This window comes from Leiobunum rupestre, chromosome 5 (genome assembly GCF_980474605.1).
Source record: "Leiobunum rupestre chromosome 5, qqLeiRupe1.1.hap1, whole genome shotgun sequence".
Lineage (NCBI taxonomy): Eukaryota > Metazoa > Arthropoda > Arachnida > Opiliones > Sclerosomatidae > Leiobunum > Leiobunum rupestre.
The window spans coordinates 21183027-21209861 of record NC_143388.1 but is presented as its reverse complement, the minus strand read 5'-3'; the positions used below and the strand labels follow the sequence as shown (position 1 = coordinate 21209861).

The window sequence follows — 26835 nt, the reverse complement described above, 5'->3', positions numbered from 1 at the left end:
GAGAGAAATCGCTTCGTGTTGGTACTTGGTTCGCGAAGTAACTCGTCCAAGTCGGTTCGCTTAGAATCGCTTTTAAAACGAGAAGGTGGGGAAATAAAATTGGTTTTATTTTCAAAAATAATGGGGAAAAAAATTAAATAATGTCGAATAATATTACTGTACGTATCGTAAACATGCTTAACGTTTGTTTAATAACGAACTTTTGACGCTAGTTTTTTTTCCGAAAAAGATAAAAAGCCAATGCTAAGTGAAAGGAAACAATTCGATCCAAGGAATAATACAAACTGCAAATTTGCGCGTTTTAAATTTAGTAAAACGTTTTTTTAGGGCCTTTTTCATTCCTTGTTACCGAAAAAACACGTCTGTAAATTTGTGCCAGACTTCTCTGAAACACCCTGTACAGTGGCGGACTGGCCATAGAGTGAACCTGCCCGACGGCAGGTGGGCCCCACGGACCGTTCATGAAGTGGGCCCCTCAAACATGATAGCGTTATAGTTGTTAAAGCTGAGGCCCTTTGTCTTCTGGCAGCCCAAAGTATTAGACCCAGTCCGCCACTGACCCTGTATGTATTATACCAGATGAAAACGTCGATTTAACTATGCAATTAATTTATTAAAAATTACAATCTTTCATTGTTCTTTCTTCATTTGACTTGATTTACTCCTAAATGAAAAATAACTTTTAATTAAACCGTAACTTAATGTAATGAAGTAAGTACATAAATTAAATTTCGAAAACCAACAAACCACCTAAGTTATCATTCAATGTTCGGTTTGTGACGTATCTTGTTTTTGGTAAATTTGACGGTTTAACTGGGTGTACTGTTACAGACCAAGCAAACCCGCTAATATTCACCGAAATTAAGAAAATTCGTAATGCTATAAAATGCAGAAGCTTGTGAAAAACTAATTCAAAATTTGAAAACCTTTAAATTTAGGTTAGAGCCACTGGTTCACGGGTACTTTGAAAACGCCGTACCTTCCATTCTAAGGTGGATTTTGGGTCCTATTTGTTTCTTGTAGAGCTAGCAAAATATAGTGATTTATCGATAAAAATTAGTAAATTTTTAAGAATTGTTTAAGTTAAGCGCACATGTTTAAGTCCTCTTGATAGGATGTGGGACCTAACCAACCTCGCCTAGCACTTCGCCACCACTGAACATTGATCTTTTAATATATTCTCTTTTTTCTTTTTTTAAGAGTCACACGATATGGTGTCGGTCTCTTTTTGGGATATTTTTTCAGATTGTTATTATTTTAATGAACATAACTCTTAAATCCAACCCGTAGGGAAGCCTATTATAAATATTTTAGAGATCTTACAGAATATATATTCCTGTGATTTTATAAACCTAGATTTTTCCTAAAACAACTATTTAACGGACTACAAATTGTAGAATCTTGACTGAGTCATGGTTTTGCAATGAATCTAAAGATGACATACCGTTGGCGACTACCACGCGCTCGTCCCCATGACAGATGATCTGCTTATACATTTGTCTTAATTTATCGTAAACATTTTATTTCCTGTTTTTTTTACTTTAAGAATCGATTTATTCAATATAAAAGAGTAATGGCAGAAGTGCCTGTCTTTTAGGATGGGGCCAAGGTTTACTTTTCGCCAACTCAATTCGAAGGGGAATTAAACATTTTCACAGATCAAATTGTCAAATGAGATGTTTATGATACGTTTACAAACCATAAAAGCTTTTATGAAATTTAGAGTTTTCAGGTTCGATTAAGATTTTAAAACAATTGGGGGTTGCTATCCCTAACTGGCCTTGTCAGTGATTTGTTTTACATGTTTCTTCCCACAATAAATAGGCATCTACCAAAATAATTTGCTTTTAATTAAAAATTTACTCGATAAATTCAGTTTCAATTAAATATTAAATTAAATGGTACCATGAAGGTAACCGAAACCGCGGTCGGGTTTTTATAATAAACTTTTAAAGCTTGTGCACGAGAAAAATTCGTTGTCGAGTAAATTTATTTTATTTTATATAATTTCGCATTACTATTTTTATCTAAAAAGTTACCAGATAAAGGGCCCTAGAACCGGTCCCGGAACCTCCCTAAATGTTGAGGAAACAAGGTCAGATACCCTAACACAGCTGAAGATCAGGGGCCCTAACTTATTTCAAGCCTATGGACCCGGAATTTCTCTAAAGATTATGTGAATTGATACTTAATCAGTGGTAAAATCTATAACACATAACGCTAAATAACGTTGTGGTATAAATTTCTATAAGTAGAAAAGGGTAAATAAAAAAAATAGCACCAATAATTTTGAAATTGAATTCAAATCAATAATTAAATTATAAATTGCCCAGTTTGACGTGCCACACGTACTGCTTTTGAAATAAAATATATTTCCAAATCTTTTAAGCTTTCAGCTTATTCGACTATTCCCCATTGTTTATAAACAATTAACTTGATTTAACTAAGTATTATTTTGTTTTGACCAAGATAAGTTTGTAAATTTTCGTGTGTTCCTAATTTATCTGGAACAAAATTATTTAATGACTGGAACTTAAACTTACATTTCTGTACCTGGACCATTTGTCCTCCTGATTATAGTAGGTATCTGGATATATAAAATTATTTGTCTGAGAATTTAAATATTTTACTATTTTCAGTTATTTCTCAATATAATAATTTGGCCCGTTTTTATATTTTAAAGAGGAAAGTATAACGAATTTTAATAGAACAATAAAAGAAATGTGCAGGCATTTACGTTAAGCATTTGTAAGTTTTCTTCAAATATCTGGTACAAAAACGTTTAATGACTGGGACTTACCTCTTCCAGAGTCAGATCTTGACGCGTACCGATTTGGAATCCGAGCACCACCTTAAAATGAACAAGGCAATTCCAAGTAATTAAACCATTAGTTTTAATACCTTTTCTTTACTAATTATATATTAATTGTTTAAAAGTTGAGGTTTTATAAACCGTTTATTCCCATTCGACCGAAAGAATTTTAAAATGTAGTCCAATTGGCGGGGTGATTTGGTATTTTATTTATAAGGTATGTACTATCGAAGATCCATGTTTAGGTTAGGTTAGGTTAGGTTAGGCTAGGTTAGGTTAGGTTAGAGTTGGTTAAGTTTACTATTTCAGTTTTGGTTCAGTTACTTTTCTTGACTAGGTGAAGATAAAAATAAATACCCTCCTTTATTAGCCATCCGCTCCATTGCAAACGACTTCAGTAACTAAATTGAAAACATAGCATAAGCCAATTTATATAGCAGCGTTCGGTCGAATGGGACACATAAAAACCGCACGTTTCGGCGGAATTCGGTCGAATGGGACACCTCAAAAACCGCCTTCGGTCGAATGGGATTTCGGTCGAATGGGACTAAAGCTTATAAACGTTCAGGTTTTATTCACTTCCCCTCTTAAGATAGTGTTAAACTCAACATAAGCCGCAATACAGAGCGAAGTGGCATTCCTCTCGCCATCTAGTGCTAGACGCCAGTTCCAAATATTTTTAACAATTATTGCATGACGGTTAGGGTGGTCCAAAAAAAAGAGACAAAAAGTTATTTTCCTAAATTTCTTTCTTCCTCAAGCTTGACTTTGTTCCTTTGACTGATATACATGTTTCCAAAAAAAACTAAAACAGATATTCTACCGTGTGGAAGTTGTAACGGAAGATATGGCCAAGTTTTTCACGAATGCACCCTTCCTTCTGCACTGGGACGGCAAACTTCTGCCAGACATGGTCACTGGGAAAGATAAAGTTGATCGAATAGCCATCGTCATATCCAGTGGGAGACTTGAGAAGTTCCTCGGAGTACCTCGAGGGACTGGTCAGGCTCAAGCCGACGTGCGCATCAAGACGCTTGAAGAATGGTGACTGAAGAATCAGCTGAATAGGCTAGTTTTCGACACCACGACCTCAAACACTGGACTCACAAGGGGACATGTTAGCTGACGTCTTTAAAGAAACCCTCGGCGGCTTTTCTGGACCAGAAATTCCTCTCTTCAAACGTTTCAGGACTCAATGGATATCACTCGATCAAACAAAGTTTGTAGCTGCCTCAAACGATCTACGCAACGGTGTCCTTAGTGATCTGCGTGATGAAATTATTGGTTTTTCCTCGTCTGCTTTCGCAAATGGAGGGTTTCTGAGAGATGACTACGCTGAACTGCAATATTTGAGCCTTGTTTTTCTCGGAGGAGTTCCAAACAAACATCTCGGCTTTAGAGCACCTGGAGCTCTCCATTATGCCAGATGGAGAGCTAAGGCCATCTATTCCCTTGAAGTCTACCTCTTAAGGGACCAGATTAAACTTACCTCTCGTGAAAAAAAAAGCCTGCAAAGGATATGTCAGTCCTTGGCACTGGTGTATGCCAAGTATTGGCATAAAGCTCCTCTTACTGCAGAAGCTCCGCGTAATGACCGAGTCTTCCTCATTACACTAACAGAGTTCCCGGGCCGACCAGTGGCCGATGTAACTTTCAAGGCTTTCAAGAGAGATCTCTGGTATTTGGCGGAAGAAATTGCTAGAGACCTCGACGTCGAAACTAAATCCAGAATGCCGAAAGATTTGCTCCAGACTGCTAAATCCATGAGACTTAAACGACTGGACGGTAAGTTGTTTGTCTCTGCCAGCACCCTAGATTCCTATGTCAAAGATAAAAGGCCAATATCTTTGATGTTCTCTTGGACAACGGCAAGAACATGGCTGCAGAGGGTTTCTTGCTCAAGGAATCCAGTCAGTGGCCAGAAGATACACCCTACAAGCCATTCCAAGAGAAAGCAGCGCAAATGAAGGTGGTAAACGACTGCGCCGAGAGGGGAGTCGCCCTGATCCAGCAATATAATCAAAGTTTGACCAAAGATAAGCAGTACCTTCTGCCCCTGGTGTATCCTAACCCTTCCAAAGGCGCCTTGTTTCCAAAGTGATCTTATAATTATAACGTTGTTGACGATAATAATTTGTGTTTGTTTCAATTTGTGAAGGAACTTTCGTTATATAAACAATAAACATGATTTTCCGTGTATTGGCTTTTATTTTCAAACGCATTCAGAAAGTTAACCCCTAAATATAATCTGAATGACCCGAAATTTGGCAGGGCTTATTTCATTTTATCTAAGGAACAAGATCCGACTTGAGGATAAAATATTTAGTAACTAAAATATTTAGGACCACCTTAATGGCGGTCGCTATACAGCAGACATCTTTTACGCTCGGGCATCCGTTGAAATCCAACGTTAAGATAATTATATCGAAAATATATAGATGCAACCATTGTGAAGAATTTGACTATAGTCTATAAATTGCAATGGACTGCTTGCTCACATATTTGGCACCCTGAATGTATATTAGTTTTACTGATATCGGCAGATTTCCAAGAAATGCCAGAGTTTTTACACAGTACTGATGAGTCCCAAAAGGGTCTACTGTTGGTCTCTGTCTTTTTACTTTCAATATAATGTTTATCAAATAAAATATATTTTTGGTGTATTTAAAAGGAAAATCCTGCGAATGTCACGATTATCATTTATAGGTCAGTTTCCCGGCCTTTGGTTTTTAACAGAATAATTCTGCATTTTTTGTAGATAGAACTCAATTTTGTTCCGAGTATTTTAAATAATTTTTAAAGAAAATAAAATGAAAAATAAAACAATCATTATATTTTAAATATACTTGTACATAATGCTTCAACCGTTCGTAACAGAATTGTAAATTAGACATCAATCGATAGGAAATCAGATATGCTAAAGCTTAATCTATTTTTCCGAACAAGACACACGGAAGATGGTCATTTACCCCACTAAATAATTTGGCCCAATTTTACCTCGAGCTTTACATTTAAAATGGACAGTATTCCGAAGTGTATTTATGATCTATGATAAATAATAATAATGTGATTAGACGTAAATAAACGATTAGTTAATAATTCCATTATCTTCAACTATCATAACTAAATGATTGTAGCACAATTAAACTAAAAAAGTAATGTAAATTAAATACTCAAGATATAAATTTATATTCTTACAAATATTGTTCGCTAAATTCAAACCAAATCGATTAAAGGTTCTTACCTCGATTTCGGTACCTGCTCCATTTGTCCTCCTGATTGAAGTCGTTATCTGGATATATAAAGTTAATGGTCAGAGAATATTTTTAAATTGTTCGGGAAGTTATCTATAACTATAAGTCTTAAAGTTTGTCTTTTTATTTATTTATTTGTATGTCATGTTCCTAAAAACTCGAGAACGGACAGCTCTAGAGCTTTGAAATTTTAACTCAATGTTCAGGGCCTGATTTCCAACTAAACGCGTCTAATTACAAATACCTGACATGGTTATTAATCTAATTCAATTTTATTTTATCTAATTCAGTTTTGTTTTACTCGACTCAGCTGGACAATTTGAAATTCAATTACGGTTATTATTTTTTTTTTTTAAATTAAAGCGTTGAATTCAACATCAGTTTAAATAGAGTGAGCTAATTAAACAGTAAAAATTAGTAATTGTACGGGCTCTCTCAAAGATAAAAGATACCATAATTTACTTTTACCTAATACTATAGTCAGTTGCAGGCTAAGAAAGACAAAATATATAGTACAGTCGGTGCAAGGATACCTCGACCATTTCCGGCCAGTCGACCGCGCGAAATTTGAATTTGACCACTTTACGGTCAATTTCAAATTTCGTGATTTTCCAACCGAAATTGGAATCCATTTTTTAATTTCATGTTGTCATGAGTTTAATAACTGAATACAGCCAAATTATTTGGCTAAAGAAAGCGTGGTAACTATTTAAAAAAACTGCGATTTAACTGGTAAGACGTAGAAATAAATTTACAAAATTAAATAATTATACATACTATTTTAAATTTAGGAATGATAGGAATGCCTTATCTTTTAAATTTGCTTGCCACCACAATTATGAAATTAAAAAATAAAGATTCCAATTTTGGTCTCTAGATGGCGCTAAAAGACGACGAAAAGAGCAAAACTCGAATTTGACCGTAAAATGGCCAAATTCAAATTTCGCGCGGTGAAATGACCGGAAACGATCTGAGGCATCCTTGCGCCGATTGTACTATATATTTTGTCATTCTTAGCCTGAAACGGACCTTTCCCTACAATTTTATTCTTTTATTTATTATTATTAAACATTATTTACCATTTTACAATTATTTACCTACCTTTAAAATTACTTAACATTTTTACCTTAATTTACCATTATTTATCATAATTTTTCTTTCTTTACCTTTATTTACTTTCATTGGTCATTTTTTACTTTAATTGACTTTTTTTCTTTTAATGACCATTATTTACCTATTTCACATTAATTTCCTTTCTTTACCATTATTTACCTATTTCACATTAATTTCCTTTCTTTACCATTATTTACCTATTTCACATTATTTTCCTTTCTTTACCATTATTTACCTATTTCACATTATTTTCCTTTCTTACTATTATTTACCTATTTCACATTATTTTGCTTTCTTACTATTATTTACCTATTTCACATTATTTTCCTTTCTTACTATTATTTACCTATTTCACATTATTTTCCTTTCTTAACCATTATTTACCAATTTCACATTATTTTCCTTTCTTTATCATTTACCTATTTCACATTATTTTCCTTTCTTACCATTATTTACTTATTTCACATTATTTTCCTTTCTTAACCATAATTTACCTTTCTTTACCATTATTTACTTAAATTGGCCATTATTTACCTCTTTGACAATATTTACCTTTCAACATCATTTTTACCTTTATTAAAATCATTTACTTTCTTTACAATTATTTACCTTTCTTTAACATTATTGACTTTTATTTGCGATTATTTACCTGCCTTACCAATATTTATCATTATTAACTTGCATTTACCGTTATTTACTTTAAATGACCATTATTAACTTTCTTTTACCATTATTTACTTTTATTGACCATTATTTACCTTCGTTCACCATTATTTTCCTCATTGACCATTTTTACTCATTATTTATTTCTATCGACTCTTTTTACCTGACGCGTATTGAACAGCTTAACTGGAAGCGGACGAGCTATTTGAATTAAGTGTCAATTGAATATTACGACACGGGCCATCTATCTCCAAATATTTAAACTCTGACCTTCAGAAATTCAACGAAACAATTTAAAAATCAAGTTTGCCAAGTTGAACCTTCGCTAAAAATGAATCAATTTGGGTTCTGAGTAGACAAAATAGGCACCAGTTGGCTGCCCTTAAGTCCGGTAAGAATGATAATCAAAATAATGATTAGTTTTCTGACAACGTAGGACGAATGTTCAATATGATAATTAAGCTGAATGTAAAAAATCATTATTGTAAACCAAAAGGTTTATTTAAAACCACTACAGCGGGTATCCGCCTGGCGACGACCGTAGTGGTTTTAAATAATTTAATTAATATAAAGTTTTACCATTATTTACCTATCTTTACAATTATTTATTTTTATTGATTTTTTAAACTTATTTTAACAAAAAAGTACAAGACTGTTCCTATAAAATTTGTAATTATATTAAGATAAAATATAAAAAGCTTATTAATATTATTAAATAATTTTATAACTTAATCTTTTTGTTACAGATAATAGAACCGGCTCTTTATTGTATGGCATTACATATTTCTGGCACCAAATTGGTGAATTTTTGCGCAGATTGTTAGGGTCTTCCATAACTAATTCTTTGAGCTTATATTCCCTTTAATAATCCGTATTAAAATAACTCACCTCCTGAAGGACGTGGCGCAGGAGCTAGCAATCTGTTGATAGGAATTTCACCTTTTAAAGAAAGCATTAAAAATTCCTTTTAAGATTAGTAACATTGTGACCAAGGACCAATTAGCTAGCTTCGCTTAAGGATGTGCCTCAAACCCGAAATTAAAAGAACTCCGATATTACATTACAGCTGATTTTAAGAGTTATTCAAAATAGCTTCGCCAAAATGTTTTTTTTTTAATTTTTCCGCGTAACACAGCAGCGAACCCTCTGTAACATTGGAAAGAGAATGGCCAATGACACTTTGATCAAACTATTTAAGTTTAATATGCGTGGGTGTATATGAATAAATTGGTTCTATCAGTGATTAGAGAAGGCGTCTTGAAAAGACTCTTAGAGTGTTATCCCCCTTTTGATTATGAACGAACGAAGGTAGGTTCAGATTTTGAAAATTGAAAAACCCTACTCATTTATCGCCGAACTATTTGAAAATCGATTGTGATAATATTATTTTTACAATATTGTCATATTTTAAAATGATACCATCGTGTTCTTAGAAGCAAATGGGGTTTTTGTTGTTTATGCAAGGTTAAAGAAACAATACTACCTATTAACAAACACCCTTTTGTCCATTTTATAGACAATACTAAGCCAATTCTAAAAAAATAACTCGGGTGTTAATTATATGTTGTTACCTTTTTGTTTCTTCTCATTCAGTTCTCTCACTTTTTCCGTCCACCCTGAAAAAATCATATGATTTCCAAAAACAGTTTATTCTAATTTTTGATAATATTTAAAAATTATTTTCTTACACGCAAAATTAAATTTGGAAACATCGTCTGAATCTTCGGAAATTTCTACAAATAATGAAATTGCAATGTTAATAAACAAATGTCTTATCATTGTCTTTATTACCAAATTCTAGCGTATTCTCGCCTACATTACTATCACTCGTGGAGCAACAAACTTTCATTGCAATATCGGTTATATTGATGGCAAAATGCCAATACAAGAAAGTAAGTTCATGTAGGGCCCTCTCAAAGATAAAAGATACCATAATTTACTTTTACATATCCCTATTAACCTTTCCTTAAATTTTTTATTTACTTTTTTTAATTATTACTTACCATTTTACAATTATTTACATTCCTTTAAAATTATTAAACATTATTTACCTGTCTTTACCATTATTTACCATTATTCATCTGTCTTTACTCTTATTTTCTTTTATTGACCATTATTTACTAAATTGACCATTACTTACTAAATTGACAATTATTTACTAAATTGACAATTATTTACTAAATTGACAATTATTTACTAAATTGACAATTATTTACTAAATTGACAATTATTTACTAAATTGACAATTATTTACTAAATTGACCATTATTTACTTAATGGACCATTATTAACTAAATTGACCATTATTTACTAAATTGACCATTATTTACTAAATTGACCATTATTTACTTTTACTGACCATTAATTACCTAATAATTCCATTGGGTTAGTATCACGTTAGTTAAATATAAAATCAATTTGGGAAGATTTGCGAAGAATTAAAACCGTGACTATGTTGTAAAATAAAGAATTTTATTTAAAATGAAGAGACGTTTCGAGCCGTGGCTCGTCATTCAGTCTAATGAATAAAAAACACATAGTATAGTCTATTTATCAATGTACAGGGTCAATTTAAAACGAGGAGCTAACCTAAGTTTATACAAAAGTGAATTATTCGGATATTACGGTGAGTGTAGCAAGGTGGATATATAAATATATATTTATTTTTATTTTTTTTTATTCGTTATATTAATTATTTGTTTTGGATTGGGAATTTTCCTAGTTTATTGGCATTCCAAATATTTTAAAGGGAATATAACCTAAGGTTTTTTGGTGCGGAACACCAACACTTCGACCATTTCCCGAATCCCGCTCCCTCCTATGGTTTCAGATATTTTTGGCGCTGGTTAGTTATTTCCCGCCTAAATTGTTAACATTAAAAACATAAAAAAACCTTAAAAAACTCTTGAGGTTATTATTAATAGAACCTTTACATTGTCCCAATCTAGGTTGTGGTCGGGGAACGTTTCAAGGTGTACATAGATGGAGTTGGTAAGTTTTTGGTTTTTAACTTCTCTTTTGAGTTCATTAATTATAAATTCCAATTTTCTTTCAGATTCACCAATGTATACGCGATTACACGATAAACATTCGATTTTAAAGATAGCACCCGTACAATGTAGAGGATTTGTGTCTTTTTTGGAATTGTTTACATCCCATTTTACAAGTTGGCTTTTGAGATCTTTTAACAATTTTACTATCCAACTAGAAAAATCGAACGAAATTGACAAAGAGAAAAAGTTTGAGCTACGGATTAAAAATCCCAAAACACCCCATCTTAAAGGCTATATCAAACTCCACAAAATTAATAATCCGATGAGACCAATTGTAGATATGTCCTTTGCACCAACGAAAAACTTAGCAACCCATCTCTCTCAAATTTTCAATCTTTTAGCCGACTCAAAAAACTCGCTAAAAAACTCATATGATTTTATAGATAAATTTAATAATCTAGTCCTCGCTGAAAACTGTATAATGATTAGTTTCGCTGTCATAAACTTATATCCTAGCACTCCAATAACAGAAACTTTAGTTATACTTAAAGCGTTATTAATAAAAAAAAATTTTATTAATAGTATTACTAATCTTAGTATTGAAAGCATTCTAACCGCTTGTATAATCTGAGGTTAGCTCCTCGTTTTAAATTGACCCTGTACATTGATAAATAGACTATACTATGTGTTTTTTATTCATTAGACTGAATGACTAGCCACGGCTCGAAACGTCTCTTCATTTTAAATAAAATTCTTTATTTTACAACATAGTCACGGTTTTAATTCTTCGAAAAATCTTCACAAATTAATTAATTACTTCATTAACATTATTTACTTTAATTGACCATTATTTACTTTTACTGACCACTATTTAAATCATTAACATTATTTACTTTAATTGACCATTATTTACTTTTACTGACCACTATTTAAATCATTAACATTATTTACTTTAATTGACCATAATTTATCATAATTTACCTTTCTTTACCATTATTTACTTTAATTGACCATCATTTATCATAATTTACCTTTCTTTACCATTATTTATTTTATTGTATAATTAACCTTCCTTTAACATTTTTTAGCATTATTTAACTATCTTTACTATTATTTAACATTCGTTATCATTATTTACTTAAATTGACCATTATTTACGTTTATTGACCATGATTTAGTTTTCTTGACCATTATTAACTTGTATTGACCATTAATTACTTTTATTGACCATTATTTACTTTTATGAACCATTATTTACTTTTATTGACCATTATTTACTTTTATTGACCATTGTTTACTTTTATTGACCATTATTTACTTTTATTGACCATTGTTTACTTTTATTGACCATTATTTACTTTTATTGAAAATTATTTACCTGCGAAAACACAATGTGATTTGTTGTAATTAAACGATTAGTTAATAATAAAATAATCTTCAACTATCCTAATAGTGCTTAATTCTAACCAAATCGATTAAAGGTTCTTACCGCCATCTCGTAACCTGAACCCGTTGTCCTCCTTGTCCTCCTGATTGTAGTCGTCATCTGGATTTATAAAATTAATGGTCAGATAATTTAAAAGTTTAAAAAATTTTAAATATGGATAGGGACGTTATTTTCATATGAACTTAAAAACAATTTGAAATTCAATTACGGTTTTTATTTAATTAAATTAAATCGTGGAATTCAACATCAATTTAAATAGATTGAGCTAATTAAGCAATAAAAATTACTAATTGTACGGGCTCTCTCAAAGATAAAAGATACCATATTTTACTTTTACCTACCACTATTAACCTTTCCTTACATTTTTTTCTTTATTTACTATTATTAAACATTATTTACCATTTTACAATTATTTACCTTCTTTTAAAATTATTTAACATTATTTACTATTACCAAACATTATTATCCATTTTACAATTATTTACCTTCCTTTAAATTATTTACCTTCCTTTAAATTATTTAACATTATATATCTTAATTGACCATTATTTATTTTGCTGACCATTATTTACTTTGCTTACCGTTATTTACCTCATTAACATTATTTATTTTAATTGACTATTATGTATCATAATTTACCTTTCTTTGCCATTATTTACTTTAATTGAACATTATTTACTTTTACTGACCATTATTTACCCTCTTTAACATTATTTACTTTAATTGACCAATATTTACTTTAACTGACCAATTTTTACCTCTTTCACATTATTTTCCTTTCTCTACCATTATTTACCTTTTTCATCGTTAATTAACACTATTTATCTTACTTAAACATTATTTACCTGCGAATGTGATTTGATGTAATTAAACGATAGGTTCTTACCAAAATCTCGGTAACTAGACCAGTTGTCCTCCTTGTCGTTCTGATTGTAGTCGTCATCTGCATATATAAAATCAATGGTCAGATAATTTAAAATTTTTAAAAATTTTAAATATTGATCGGGACGTTATTTTCATAAAAACTTATTACTAATTGTACGGGCTCTCTCAAAGATAAAAGATACCATATTTTACTTTTACCTACCACTATTAACCTTTCCTCTATTTACTGTTATTAAACATTATTTACCATTTTACAATTATTTACCTTAGAACTTTTAAAATTATTCACCTTAGAACTTTTAAAATTATTTAACATTATTTACTATTATCAAACATTATTTACCATTTTACTATTATTAAAATTCCTTTAATTTTTTTAACATTATTTACCTTAATTGACCATTATTTACTTCAACTGACCATTATTTACCTCATTAACATTATATACTTTAATTGACCATTATTTACCTCTTTAACATTATTTTCCTTTCTCTACAATTATTTACGTTTTTTATCGTTAATTAACATTATTTATCTTACTTAACCATTATTTACCTGTCTTAGCGACTATTATCTTTTTTTGCCCTTATTTACATTTTTTTAACAAGATTTACCTTTCATTGCCATTATTCACCTTTCTTTATCATTATTTACTTAAATTGACCCTTAATTACTTAAATTGACCCTTAATTACTTAAATTGACCCTTATTTATTTATATTGACCATTATTTACTGATACTGACCGTTATTTACCTTTTTCAACGCGATTTTTACCTTTATTAAAATCATTTACTTTCTTTACAATTATTTACCTTTCTTTACCATTATTGACTTTTCTTTGCGCTTATTGACCTGTTTTACCATTATTTATCATAAATAACCTTCGTTTACCATTATTTTCTTTATTGACCATTTTTACGCATTATTTATTTCTATCGACTCTTTTTACCTGACGCGTATTGAACAGCTTAACTGGCAGCGGACGAGCTATTTGAATTAAGTGTCAATATTTAAACTCTTGACCTCCAAAAATGCAACGAAACAATTTAAAAATCAAGTTTGCCAAGTTGAACCTTCGCTAGAAATGAATCAATTTGGGTTCTGAGTAAACAAAATAGGCACCAGTTGGCCGCCCTTAGGTCCGGTAAGAATGATAATCAAAATAATGATTAGTTTTCTGACAACGTAGGACGAATGTTCAATATGGTAATTAATCTTAATGTAAAAAATAATTATTGTACAACCAAAAGTGCTATTTAAAACCACTACAGCCTGGCGACGACCGTAGTGGTTTTAAATAATCAACTGTTTAGAGAATATTTAAAATTTTTACTATTATTTACCTATCTTTACAATTATTTATTTTTATTGATTATTAAACCTACTTTAACAAAAAAATTAAAGACTGTTCCTATAAAATTTGTAATTATATTAAGATAAAATATAAAAAGTTTATTAATATTATTAAATAATTTTATAACTTAATCTTTTTGTTACAGAGAATAGAACCGGCTCTTTATTGTATGGCATTACATATTTCTGGCACCAAATTGGTGAATTCTTGCTCAGATTGATAGGGTCTTTCATAACTAATTCGTTGAGCTTATATTCATTTAAAAATCCGTATTAAAAGCACTCACCTCCTGAAGGACGTGGTGCAGGAGCGAGCAATGTGTTGAAAGGAAGTTCACCTATAAAAGAAACAATTAGAAACTCCTTTAAAGAATAGTAACAGTGTGACCATGGACCAATTAGCTAGCTTCGCTAATGGATGTGCCTCAAACCCGAAATCCTTACATTGAATTCGCGTTGGTTTTTGGTTTCACTTTTTCCCTTCCATCCCCATGGTAACGCTAAAGCTGGCGGAATTGGGTTTCAGCAGGAATCCATAACGCTACTTGGAATGAGTATCTCCCCATATCCCCTGTGGTATTTTGTGGCGGAACATTGTAGGAGGGGCTAAAAACGCTTATACCGCCTTAAATGACGTCAAATTCAGTGACAAACAAAGGCTTATAAGCTCCGCCTACTATGTTCCGCCACAACGGCGAGGAATCGAAGCCGTTATTCATTCCAAGTAGCGTTATGGATTCCTGGTTTCAGGCTATGTTCGTAGCCCCGCTGATGGTTTCGTTGGCTACAGAAAACCACCTAATCCGCTAGGTGGCATTCAAAGCCCTAAGCCAAGTGGTTTTTAATTTCGAGGTACATAATTAAATTAATTAATCCATGTTGTGACTGACGTAACAAATGCTTTGACCTCCACGGTAATAATAAGTCAAAAGTTACTGTAATTTATGTTACCACGATATTTACAAACAGATAATTAGCCACATCGAGCACCGGAATAATCTCTAAAACTAATTTTCTCAAATCGGAATACCTTCGAATTATTTTACATATTTAATAAGCTCGAAAACGGTTTGTACCGAATCTGAATCGAAAGTCTTTGGTTAATAATGCTAAAATATCGAAGCTTTAAAGTATCGCAAACTTTGTGTTTAAATTGGAATATCTTGAAACTCGAAAATGATTTCCAGTTTTAGAAACTTTTAGTAATCGAGCTTAAAAATTCTTTGTAAATTTTGGCCCTATTCAGATTCGAGAATATTGAAGTTTTGTTATACATCTATTTTTACTTATAATATACTTTTATTTTATCACTTTTATTAAAACCAAGAATTGATCTATTGATTTGTTTATATTCCGTCGATCTTTACCTTCGCTCCCGTTGCAACTCTAGGATAAGAACTGGCCCCTCCCCTTCAAATCAATCAATTCCAGGCGGCGCATTATTGGCTCCCTAAATATTACGTCCTCTTGACGCGATTAACGTAATATATAATATAGCCGCGTGAGTGACGCGTTAAATAAGAACGCCTCCTTTTCCATTTCCTCCCCCTTTAGTTGATTCCCCTGGTTCGTGATGCGTCGCGACTGACGGAATATAGACATTCTCTATATATAAACTATCCGAAAAGCTAGTTGTGTGTCTCGAGGCACTCCACCCCAGGAAGGCCCCCTGCCCCTTTTCCCCACGCCAGAATTACCGGGGAAACCTTTTCCCCTCGCAAAAATAACTCAAAAACTCACCTAAATTCTCTCTCTTCTAACCCCCCCCCCGTAAGGCACCCCTCCCCCTTTTCGCCATACCAGAATTTCCGGGGTACCCTTTTTCCCCGCAAAAATAACAAAAAAATCGCCTTTCTCTTTCGTCCCTGTACCCCTGTAAACTTCCTCTACCCAATGGCAGATTTGCTCCCCCCTCATGACGAACAGAAACAACTACGCTCGTCCCTAAAAAATTGACTAAGGAAAAACACAAAAAAGGCTATAGTTGAGCCACTAACAAATCGAAAGGCAGCAGCTTCTCTCTCCGTCCCGCGCTGGCTTTTATTTTCGCCGCCCCGCCTTTGGCTTCATGACAGACTAAGCAAACATTCCAGAAAGCTCGGACGTACGACCAACGTACCAAGCGCTCCTTATAATATAGATAGATCAATTCTTGTTAAAACTGATTAATAATATTATTAAAAGAACTCCGATATTGCATTACAGCTGATTTTAAAAATAATTTGAAATCATAGCTTCGCAATAATGTTTTTTAATTTTCCAACGTAACACTGCAGCGAACCCTATTGACCTCCCCATGCAACATTCAGGATCATTTACAACATTAACAATCTGCTTTAGGCCAGGGCCGCCAAGAACGGGCCCAGGCCCCCGGGAAAACCTTAACTTTGGGCCACAATAAAGCCGTAACTATTGGAGCTAGCTATGCATTTTAGTGGAGATATATACCTCGTTTGTTCAGAATCGAACCCCGCGGAGATGCACGGGCACTGGTAATAGGTACCGGCTAACGCCCTCTTTTCTTAGGCCTGCGGGCAACTAAGAATCTTGAGTAAGAGCCACCGACTAGATTTTTCCAATTTCTCCTGTTAGCGCAAATAAGTTTCATGTTACGCACCAAAAACCATTTATCGAAATTCCCCACCCAACCCTCATGAATAAGGATCTGGTTAGACCCTTCCGCGGAATCAGTCGGCAGCATAGGCATCTCACTATTGCGTACCTTAAAATAACTGAAATGTCTGAGAAGAGCTGCTCAAATTGGAAAGAGAATTGCCAATGACACTTTGATCTAACTATGGTAAGAGAGCTCTGATGATTCCAAAGCTATAAATATCTTCTTTAAATCTTCTTGACTATTCTTGCGCCAGTTGGAGAGCGGCTTTAATGCGTCCTAAGAATCGACAAACTTAAGGCTGGTTCACACGGGCAGTGTTTTCCTGATTTTCTCTATTTTCTCGTTTTACCACCTTTTCCCGTTGTTCTGGCGCACGATAAAACGACTGTACACACGGACAAAATTAAACGGACTTTTCCGCCGTCAGCGCTGCCGGTAAACGAGAAAACGGAGAAAAAAATGTTGAAATATCTCTACTTTTTTTCCCGGTTTTCTGAAGCACTTTGAGCTCGACTAATCAGCGAGCGTTTCGCTGTCACGGGATTTTGAAATTCTTTAAAAGTAGGCTTAAGAATTTTTGCGTCTACCACGTGACGGCATAACGCTCGCTGACTGGTCGAGCCCAACGCCCCTCAAAAAAGGTTATCCGATTTCTCATTCCCCGGCAGCGCTCGCTGTGATAAAATCCGGCAAATTTTGTCCGTGTGTACAGTCGTGTTCCCGTGCGCCAGAACAACGGGAAAAGGTGGTAAAACGAGAAAATAGAGAAAATCAAGAAAACACTGCCCGTGTGAACCAGCCTTTAGTCCTACCTCTACGAAGCCATTTCATAGCACGGTGCTCTATTTAAGTTCTATCATAAGCCTATCATAAGGTCCCCATAAGCAAAAGTCTACCATAGGGGCCCATGTTAACGGCGTTGTCCTGGAGATAAGAAAATGAACGTACGACGATAGGGCAGTAGCGCCCTCTTCGTTTTCAAAATTTCTACATCTAAAATATTATCTTACTTGGTAGAGCAGCCACGCTCGGGTTGATAAATGCCACAAAAACGCGTCTAAATCTCAAATTTGAAAAGTAAATACCTTCAGAAACAAGTTATCTTATTTCTAAAAGTCACATTTAGGTTCTGATGAATCATTTTGTAACGATAAGTGTTCATTTTAAATTTGAAGGTGATAAAATGTGAATAAGCCTTGGCACGGTGCTAAGGGCTGGCGGCGGAGATTTCTCCCGCCTGGTTCTAAATTTAAAAAGGTTCGCGCACGCCTTCTGCGCTTTCATCATGCAATGTGCGAAATTCATTTGGGGAAATGCATAGATGAGAAAATTACCAGTAGGAGGGGCAGATTTTGAATACCTACCTCTTAATAACGGGTAGGTGATCGTCAAATATTTGGCCTAGAGAAGGCGTCTTGAAAAGACTCTAAGAGTGTTATCCCCCTTTTGATTATGATCAAACGAAGGTTTGTACAGATTTTGAGCAAGCAAAAAGCTTACTCATTTATCCCCTAACTATTTGAACATCAATTATGTTAATATTATATTTACAATATTGTTATATTTTAAAATAATATCATCGTGTTCTAAGGAGCAAATGGGGTTTTTCTGGTTAAGCCAAGGTTCAATAAACTATGCTACCTATTAACAAACAATCTATAGGCCATTTGATAACAAAAACAAAGCCAATTCGAAAATATTAACTCGGGTGTTAATAATTGGTTATTACCGTTACGTTTCTTCTCGTCCAGTTCTCTCACTTTTTCCGTCCACCCTGAAAAAAATCATATGATTTCAAAAACAGTTTATTCTTATTTTTGATAATATTTAAAAATTATTTTCTTACACCCAAAAAAATCGGAATTATCGTCTGAATCTCCGGAAATTTCTACAAATAATAAAATTGCAATGTTAATAAACAAATGTCAGTCTTATCATTGCCTTTATTACAAAATTCTAGCACATTCTCGCCTACATTACTACCACTCGTGGAGCAGCAAACATTCTTTGCAATATCGGGCATGTTGATGGCAAAATGCCAATACCAGAAAGAACGTTCATATAGATTAAAACATTACTAATTGTACGGGCCCTCTCAAAGATAAAAGATACCATAATTTACTTTTACCTATCACTATTAAACTTTCCTTAAATTTTTTTATTTACTATTATTAAATATTATTTACCATTTTACAATTATTTACTATTATTAAACATTATTTACCATATTACAATTATTTACTATTTTTAAACATTATTTACCATATTACAATTATTTACTATTATTAAACATTATTTACCATTTTACAATTATTTACTATTATTTAACATTATTTACCATTTTACAATTATTTACTATTATTAAACATTATTTACCATATTACAATTATTTACTATTATTAAACATTATTTACCATATTACAATTATTTACCTTCCTCTAAAATTATTTAACATTATTTACTATTACCAAACATTATTTACAATTTTACAATTATTTACCTCCCTTTAAATTATTGAACATTATTTACCTTAATTGACCATTATTTACTTCAACTGACCATTATTTACCTCATTAACATTATATACTTTAATTGACCATTATTCACTTTAACTGACCATTATTTACCTCTTTAAAATTATTTACTTTAATTGACCATTATTTATCATAATTTACCTTTCTTTACCATTATTTACTTTAATTGACCATTATTTACCTATTTTACATTATTTTCCTTTCTCTACCATTATTTACCTTTTTTATCGTTAATTAACATTATTTATCTTACTTAACCATTATTTACCTGTCTTGGCGACTTTTATCTTCCTTTGGCCTTATTTACATTTCTTTACCATTATTTACCTTTCTTTACCATTATTTACAATTCTTTACCAAGATTTACCTTTTTTTACCATTATTTACTTTTATTTAGTATAATTTACTATGATTGACCCTTATTTACTTTTATTGACCATTATTTACCAGTATTCAATTTTCTTAACCATCATTAATCTTTTTTACCACAATTGACCTCTCATTATCATTATATATTTGTATGGATTAAAAATTACATTCCTAACATTGTTTAGCATTATTTACCTTTTATTACCATTATTCACTTATCTTTATCATTATTTACTTAAATTGACCATTATTTACTTAAATTGACCTTTATTTACCTAAATTGACCATTATTTACTTATACTGACCATTTTTTACGTAAATTGACCATTATTTACTTATACTGACCATTATTTACTTTTACTGACCATTATTTACCTTTTTCAACGCCAGTTTTACCTTTATTAAAATCATTTACTTTCTTTACAATTATTGACCTTTCTTTACCATTATTGACTTTTTTGGCGCTTATTTACCTGTTTTACCATTATTCATCATAAATAACCTTTGTTTACCATTATTTAATTTAATTGACCATTATTTACCTTCGTATACCATTATTTACTTTATTGACCATTTTTACTCATAGTTTATTTCTATCGACGCTTTTTACCTGACGCGTATTTAACAGCTTTACTGGCAGCGAACGGGCTAGTTTGAAGCAATTTACAAATCAAGTTTGTCAAGTTGAACATTCACCATAGCTGAATCAATTTGGGTTCTGAGTGTTAGAATAAGTGGGGTGGCGGAGTGGTTAGCACTTTCGCCTCGCAGCAAGAGGAGCCGGGTTCGATCCCAGCTTGTGGCACTGGGTGAAAACTCGGAACAACTCCTTCTGCGTTGAGTTTGCAAGTTCTCTCCCCACTGGTTTAAGGGGTTTTCCCCCGAGTTCTTCGGTTTCCCCTTCCATAAAAACTTGTTGAGGTTAACGGTAATAGTTAGTGTAGGGAGCTGTTGGCTCGATCTCGTGGCATGCAGGGCTTGCCACCACCCTCCTACGCATTGTAACCCGGCCACCTGAATTAAAAAGGCTTCAAAAGTCGCTTGATGACTTAGGCCTAAGGTGGTGCCTTGGGTATTAGCCTAGCTGATTATTATTATTATTATGTTTTGAATAGTTTAATTAAGTTAATTAAAATGAATTAAAAAAATCACTATTGTATAACAAAAACGTTTATTTAAAACAACTACGGCGGGTATCTGCCTGGCGACGACCGTAGAGTCTTAAAATACTTCTGCTTGTATTTAAACATTCATTTTTACGAAAATATGTGGATCAACACAACTTTCATTGCAATATCGGTTATGTTGTTGGCAAAATGCCGATACAAGAAAGTTCATATAGTTTAAAACATTACTAATTGTACGGGCTCTCAGGCGATCGCTGGTCAGATCAGGGCCAACTCAAAATGGGGCCAAAGAGGAAAAATTTGGCATTAATGAGATATGGGGTCAACACGATTGCATAGCCGGTGGGGCCAACTATTAGCTCTTTCAAAAATAAAAGATACCACTATATACTTTTACTCACCGCTACCTTTTATTACATTTGTTTTAATTTATCCACCATTATTTACCATTTTTCTGATATATTTACTTCTTTTGACTCTTATTAAACAGCTTTACGTTTCACAAATACGAATCGAGACGAGATAATTGAAATACCAAATGCGGTTTACATTCATTAAATTTGGATTTTCAAAATGAATTTGTTTCACGAATTTTAAGAGATAAACTTATACGATCCATCACGTTACGCCTTTGCGAATTTTCGTGTGGTCTTAAAATATCTAGTACGAAGTCATTTAATGACTGGTACATTAACTGACCTGTTTCAGATTCTGAGCGCACTGGATTTGGAATCAGCGGAGCTCCGTAATCATCGCCTGCGAATAAACAATGTGTTTTAACGAAATTAAACTATTAGTTAATAATTCCATAATCTTCAACTATCATAATAGTGCGTAACTAAATAATTGTAGTACAATTAAATAAATAAATGTAATATAACTTAAATACTCAAATTAAAAATATCTACTCTTACAAATATAGTTCCCTTAATTCAAATCGATTAATGGTTCTTACCACGTTCTCTGTAAATATCCCATATATCGTACTGACTGTACTCCTCATCTGAATATAAAAAATTAATGGTCAGACAATTTAAACATTTAATTGTTTTTAATGTTGATCGCGCGTAAATTTTATATCAATATCAAAAATATTTGCAATTCAATTACGGCTTTTACACGCAATTTCCTTGCGCAATTAAACCACGTGAAAATGATTCATAAATGGATAGGATATTAAATGTCCTCAATATCCCGATAATAATTTGGAACACGGTAGTTGATCGTTGGTCCATTTTAACAATTTTCTTAATTTTCGCCTTCAAATCTACGCATATTTCTTCAATTAAGATCGATTTAATTGAAAATTTTAGATTTGGTCAGTCCTTGAGCCCTTTCAGTAATTCTGCCTTCGCGGGACCTTTCTGGCAGCGGACGAGCTATTTTGTCATCTCTTGACCTCCAAAAATGCAACGAAGAAATTTATAAATCAATCTATTTGGGCTCTAAGTGTTAGAAATAGGCACTAGCTGCCCTTACGTCAGGTAGGAATGAAACTCAAAATAATGATGAGTTTTCTGACAACGTAGGATTATAACTAAATTTTATATGTTTTATTTAATAAGTCTTTCTATAAAGTCATTACGCTTGCCGAACTTGTTTTAATGTATCGCTTTCGTCACGAGATACGTAGGAGTTCAGTTCAGTTTTGTAGGTTATATCTTTATAAAAAGGGCGACTCGTCGAATTTTAATTCGTGTCTTGTTCAACTTGTTCAAATGTTCCACGCGCTCCTTAATATTTTAGCGTTAAAGGCTCGTGCATTTTTTTTATTTCGGGGAGCACGCGCGAAATCGCTCGAGCCAATTTACGTTAAAATATCAAGACGCGCGTGGAACGTTTTAGCAAGTTGAATAAGACATAAATAGAGTTTATGCTAGCGTCTATAGGATATCATAGTGAAACGTCACTTCTATGTCACGAGTGACGGGCTCGATACATCTAACCAAGAAGGCCAATGTTACTTTATAGAAAGGCCAATTATTTAGCGAACTAAGGTTTTTAGTGTTTAATTTTGTTAATTAAAATAAATGTGAGTTTTTTTTTTAAAATACAATCTCGCTCAGCCCGCAGTCAGCGCTTTCTAGTGAACGATCTATCCCGCCGCTAGGGGACGCGGCACTTAAAATTAAGCAGGCTAGCGCCTCGATCAGCCGATTTCGCTCACCACGCCGTGAGCAATCACTGACTAATCGAACTATTCGGCTCTCAGCCTGAGCTTGCTCAATTTCTCTTTCACGCTGAACAAGAACAATTGACCTTCGTATTTGAAGTGCTCGCTCGTTTCGAGATGTTTTTCATAAAAGAGCGCTCATATTTTTGCCCACCTCTGCCAATTTTTCAAGATTTTCGCTCACCTTTCCCAGATATTTTCCCTTAAAGACTATTTACAATTTATCCCTAATTCCGCCAGATATTCTCGTGACAACCCTGGTAAATAAGGTGATTAAAAAATCGAGTATTTCAATTAACTGAAATGCGAATTTCGGCCGTTATTAAAAATTTTAATTACTACTCTAGTTCCACACGGAAATGTGGTTGGTGAAATTAATTATTAGTAGGATCTGCTAAATATTATCTCCGATTTTTCAAACCCAGGCGCGGCTCATCAACTTCACCTTGTTCTATATTATCCAGGTGTCGCCACTTACCAGAAGGCTGGTCTTCATATTTTTGACTTCCAAGTCTGCCCCGCCCTAAAATTTATAATTTTTTAATAACTTAATTAATTTTATTCAACATACGTATTGGTTTACTTACATTGAAAGTTTTTGAAATCTTGGGACGATCCTGAAATAAAAGAAAATGTTATTTAAATTTACAAAACGGCCTTTACATATCATGAAACCCACAATGGCACATTAGGTTTATTCACGAATATAGATCGGTTCGTATTTCTAGTTAGAGATATTCGCTTTAGAAACGCTGTTATCTTTAGAGTAACTTAGTTATTATCTATAGAAAATAATCATATAGAATTCATATAAGAAGGGAGAAGACCCTTTTACAAAGGTACCGCCATTGTGTGTAATTTTTTAATAATCTACTTGTTACTAGATGGCGCCATCAGTTCACAATCAGAAATATCAAAAATAATAATACCAGCGAAAGTTTAAAAGCGGAAATTTTGTATAACGATATTTTCTAAAAAAAACAAATAATCAACTTTCAGCTTGAAATAGCACTTAAATTATTATAATTATATAATAAATATAATAATTTAATTTTTTTTTTCAATATTTCGCCAAAATACCCCCGCTGGCGTCATCTAGTGTAGAAATACGAAAATAAAATTTTATACTCCATGGTGGTTTCTAAATGTTTGTTTCCCTGTATGTAATATGCGAATAGGTTTAATCTCCGATTTTTCAAACCAAGGCGCGGTTCTTCAAATTCAACTTGATCTATATTATCCAGGTGTCGCCACTTACCAGAAGGCTGGTCTTCATATTCTTGTCTTCCATGTCTACCCCGCCCTAAAATTTGATAATTTTTTAATAACTTAATTAATTTTATTCAACATAATTATTGGTTTACTTACATTGAAAGTTTTTGGAATCTTGGGACGATACTGAAATAAAAGAAAATGTTACATAAATTTACACGAATATAGATCACGGTATCACGCAGGGGCAGGACTTGACGCTTCACTTCCTGCATGGCCACTATTACCTAGTGGAAATAAAACCTCTATCACGGGTAGAGCGACTCTCCAATTGACCATTGATCTATGTACGGTGAATATTCAATTTTATTCATGGGTGCATATTCAAAAATGCATTAGCTTTCTGCATTGAACATTATGAAACAATAACATTTGGTGGTAATACTATAAGAAAATCTTCAAAGAACTCCATTGAAATTTATGATCTATAAAATGAGACCGGCTCGTTTTTCTATTTAAAGATATTCGCTTTAGAAACGCTGATCTTTAGAGTAACTTAGTTATTATCTATAGAAATCATATTGAATGAATCTATTCTAAATTATCCTAACGCTTTATAGACAGTAGCGGTGCCACCAACAGGCTGGGGTAGGCCTGGGCCTACTTTAAATTTTGATAGGGGCCTCCAAAAGTCGTCTTAAGGGGCCTTTTTTTAAATCAAAATGTTGGTGGGATAAATTAAATTAGATACATCTAGCACTAAGAGACGCATTTCCCTACTTGGTTACTACACCCCTGGCAGGGATTAAAAACCGAAATTTCCGTACACGAATCTACCAAATAAAACGATTTGGTGTTTAGTTACACTAAATGACGTCACCGTTTTATTTGTTAAAATGAACAGTAGCGTAACTAGGAACTCCGGGGGCCCCCCGCGAAAAACGACTTGGGGCCCTTTTAAATAGCACCGATTTTATTCATAAAAGTTTGGGGGCCCCCTAGTTCTCGGGGGCACCCCCCACGCCGCGGGGTCTGCGGGGGCACTATTTACGCCACTGAAAATGAACCAAGATTAGTTACCTGCGCCAATAAGAACAATCGCCAACAAAATCAACTAGAAAACGTAAATGTTTATAATTTCAATTAAGAACTGTATTTAGTTTTAAATACTAAATAACAAATAGGCTTACCGAAATTTTCATCATGGAGCCTTTCGAGGAACTTTTTCAGAGAATAAGTGACGGTCAACAGGAACTTCTGGTTTTATTCTTTCTATTTTCAAGCGCCAATAAATTTCAACTATTCCAAACAATGCGCGATGAAATAAATTCAATTTTACCGGAAATTTAATTTAAAAATTATGGTTTTTATACGGCTTAAATTAATAAAATGTCGGACGTTTGTTAAAATAAAATTAGGTCACTAAAATAAAGCTAAATCTTTTGCATTAGAGAATAGAGGCATAACTAATCTGTAGGAGTCTTCATTGTACACTGACAGATAAAATAATATAATTTTGATAATTAATTTTTGTACATTTGCAATACAATATAAAAAATATTTATTGAAGGTAATAAAGCCCACGTTGTAATTTTGCACCTGATCTTCACAATTATCGTATAAATTTAAGATTGTTAATCGAACTAGTCTCAACGACGACAAATTTTAGTTCAATATTTGCAATATACAGTGCCGTAGCGACGATTTTTGTGTCTGAACCGAGGATTTTCGAATTTTTAAGAATGATTTTTCTGAATTAAGACGCCACAGCAATAATTCCACAATAAGTTAGACTTTCTTCCCCCACCTTTATGAAGGAGAGGTAGTTTATGTTAATTTCTCAACAGCGCCCTCTATTGCAGATTAATGGAAGTTCGTTAAAAAGTATGAAACAATGTTAATTGTGAAAATAATTCAATACAATCTATCTCTATATCACAAAAACATACTAGTTTTCATAAATATTCTTTTAAAATTACGGATATCTTTAGACATGTTAAATTACAAAATTTTATTCATAGTTAATAAATCTTAAAAATAAATATTTTTATTTAATTTTTATTTTTAAATGCAATAAAAAGTATATATTTACACTTCAGTTTATTGGAATATTTTGCTCGGTGTAAATATTATAGTTTTCAATAATAACATTTTGTTTGGCTACTAGCTATGCTCGAGCAATAACCGTTTCATTAAAATGGAGATTAAAATAACGAAGTCGTTATCCTTCTTTTGGGTGAGAAACCAGTAGTCGCTACAGCAACATAGCTACTCGATTCGAG

At 32.9% G+C, this 26835-nt stretch overlaps 1 protein-coding gene across 2 annotated transcripts; it reads right to left on the bottom strand.

The window, feature by feature from the left end:
• Window positions 1-592: 592 nt before the first annotated feature.
• Window positions 593-25809, bottom strand: LOC149943785 (uncharacterized). Of its 2 annotated transcripts, XM_090175306.1 has the most exons (20): window positions 25744-25807; window positions 25634-25667; window positions 24710-24739; window positions 24600-24644; window positions 23929-23958; window positions 23820-23864; window positions 22124-22171; window positions 21868-21924; window positions 18985-19026; window positions 18868-18912; window positions 14809-14859; window positions 13169-13225; window positions 12325-12381; window positions 9531-9575; window positions 9414-9458; window positions 8731-8781; window positions 6057-6104; window positions 2801-2851; window positions 2544-2587; window positions 593-664 (listed from the first exon to the last, which is right to left on the bottom strand). In XM_090175306.1, exons 1-20 carry the CDS (start codon window positions 25756-25758, stop codon window positions 659-661), a joined length of 846 nt encoding a protein of 281 aa, XP_090031432.1. In that variant the 5' UTR covers window positions 25759-25807; the 3' UTR covers window positions 593-658. The 2 variants fall into 2 exon arrangements, with proteins under 2 accessions (XP_090031432.1, XP_090031433.1); XM_090175307.1 differs by lacking the exon at window positions 12325-12381 and having other exon boundaries at window positions 25744-25809.
• Window positions 25810-26835: the final 1026 nt, after the last annotated feature.

Coding starts and splice junctions, on each gene's coding strand:
- LOC149943785 (XM_090175306.1), bottom strand. Junction 23,959..24,599: donor ATATGAAGACCAGCCTTCTG/GTAAGTGGCGAC, acceptor CTTTTATTTCAG/GATCGTCCCAAGATTTCAAA. Junction 14,860..18,867: donor GGACGAGAAGAAACGTAACG/GTAATAACCAAT, acceptor TTTCTTTTATAG/GTGAACTTCCTTTCAACACA.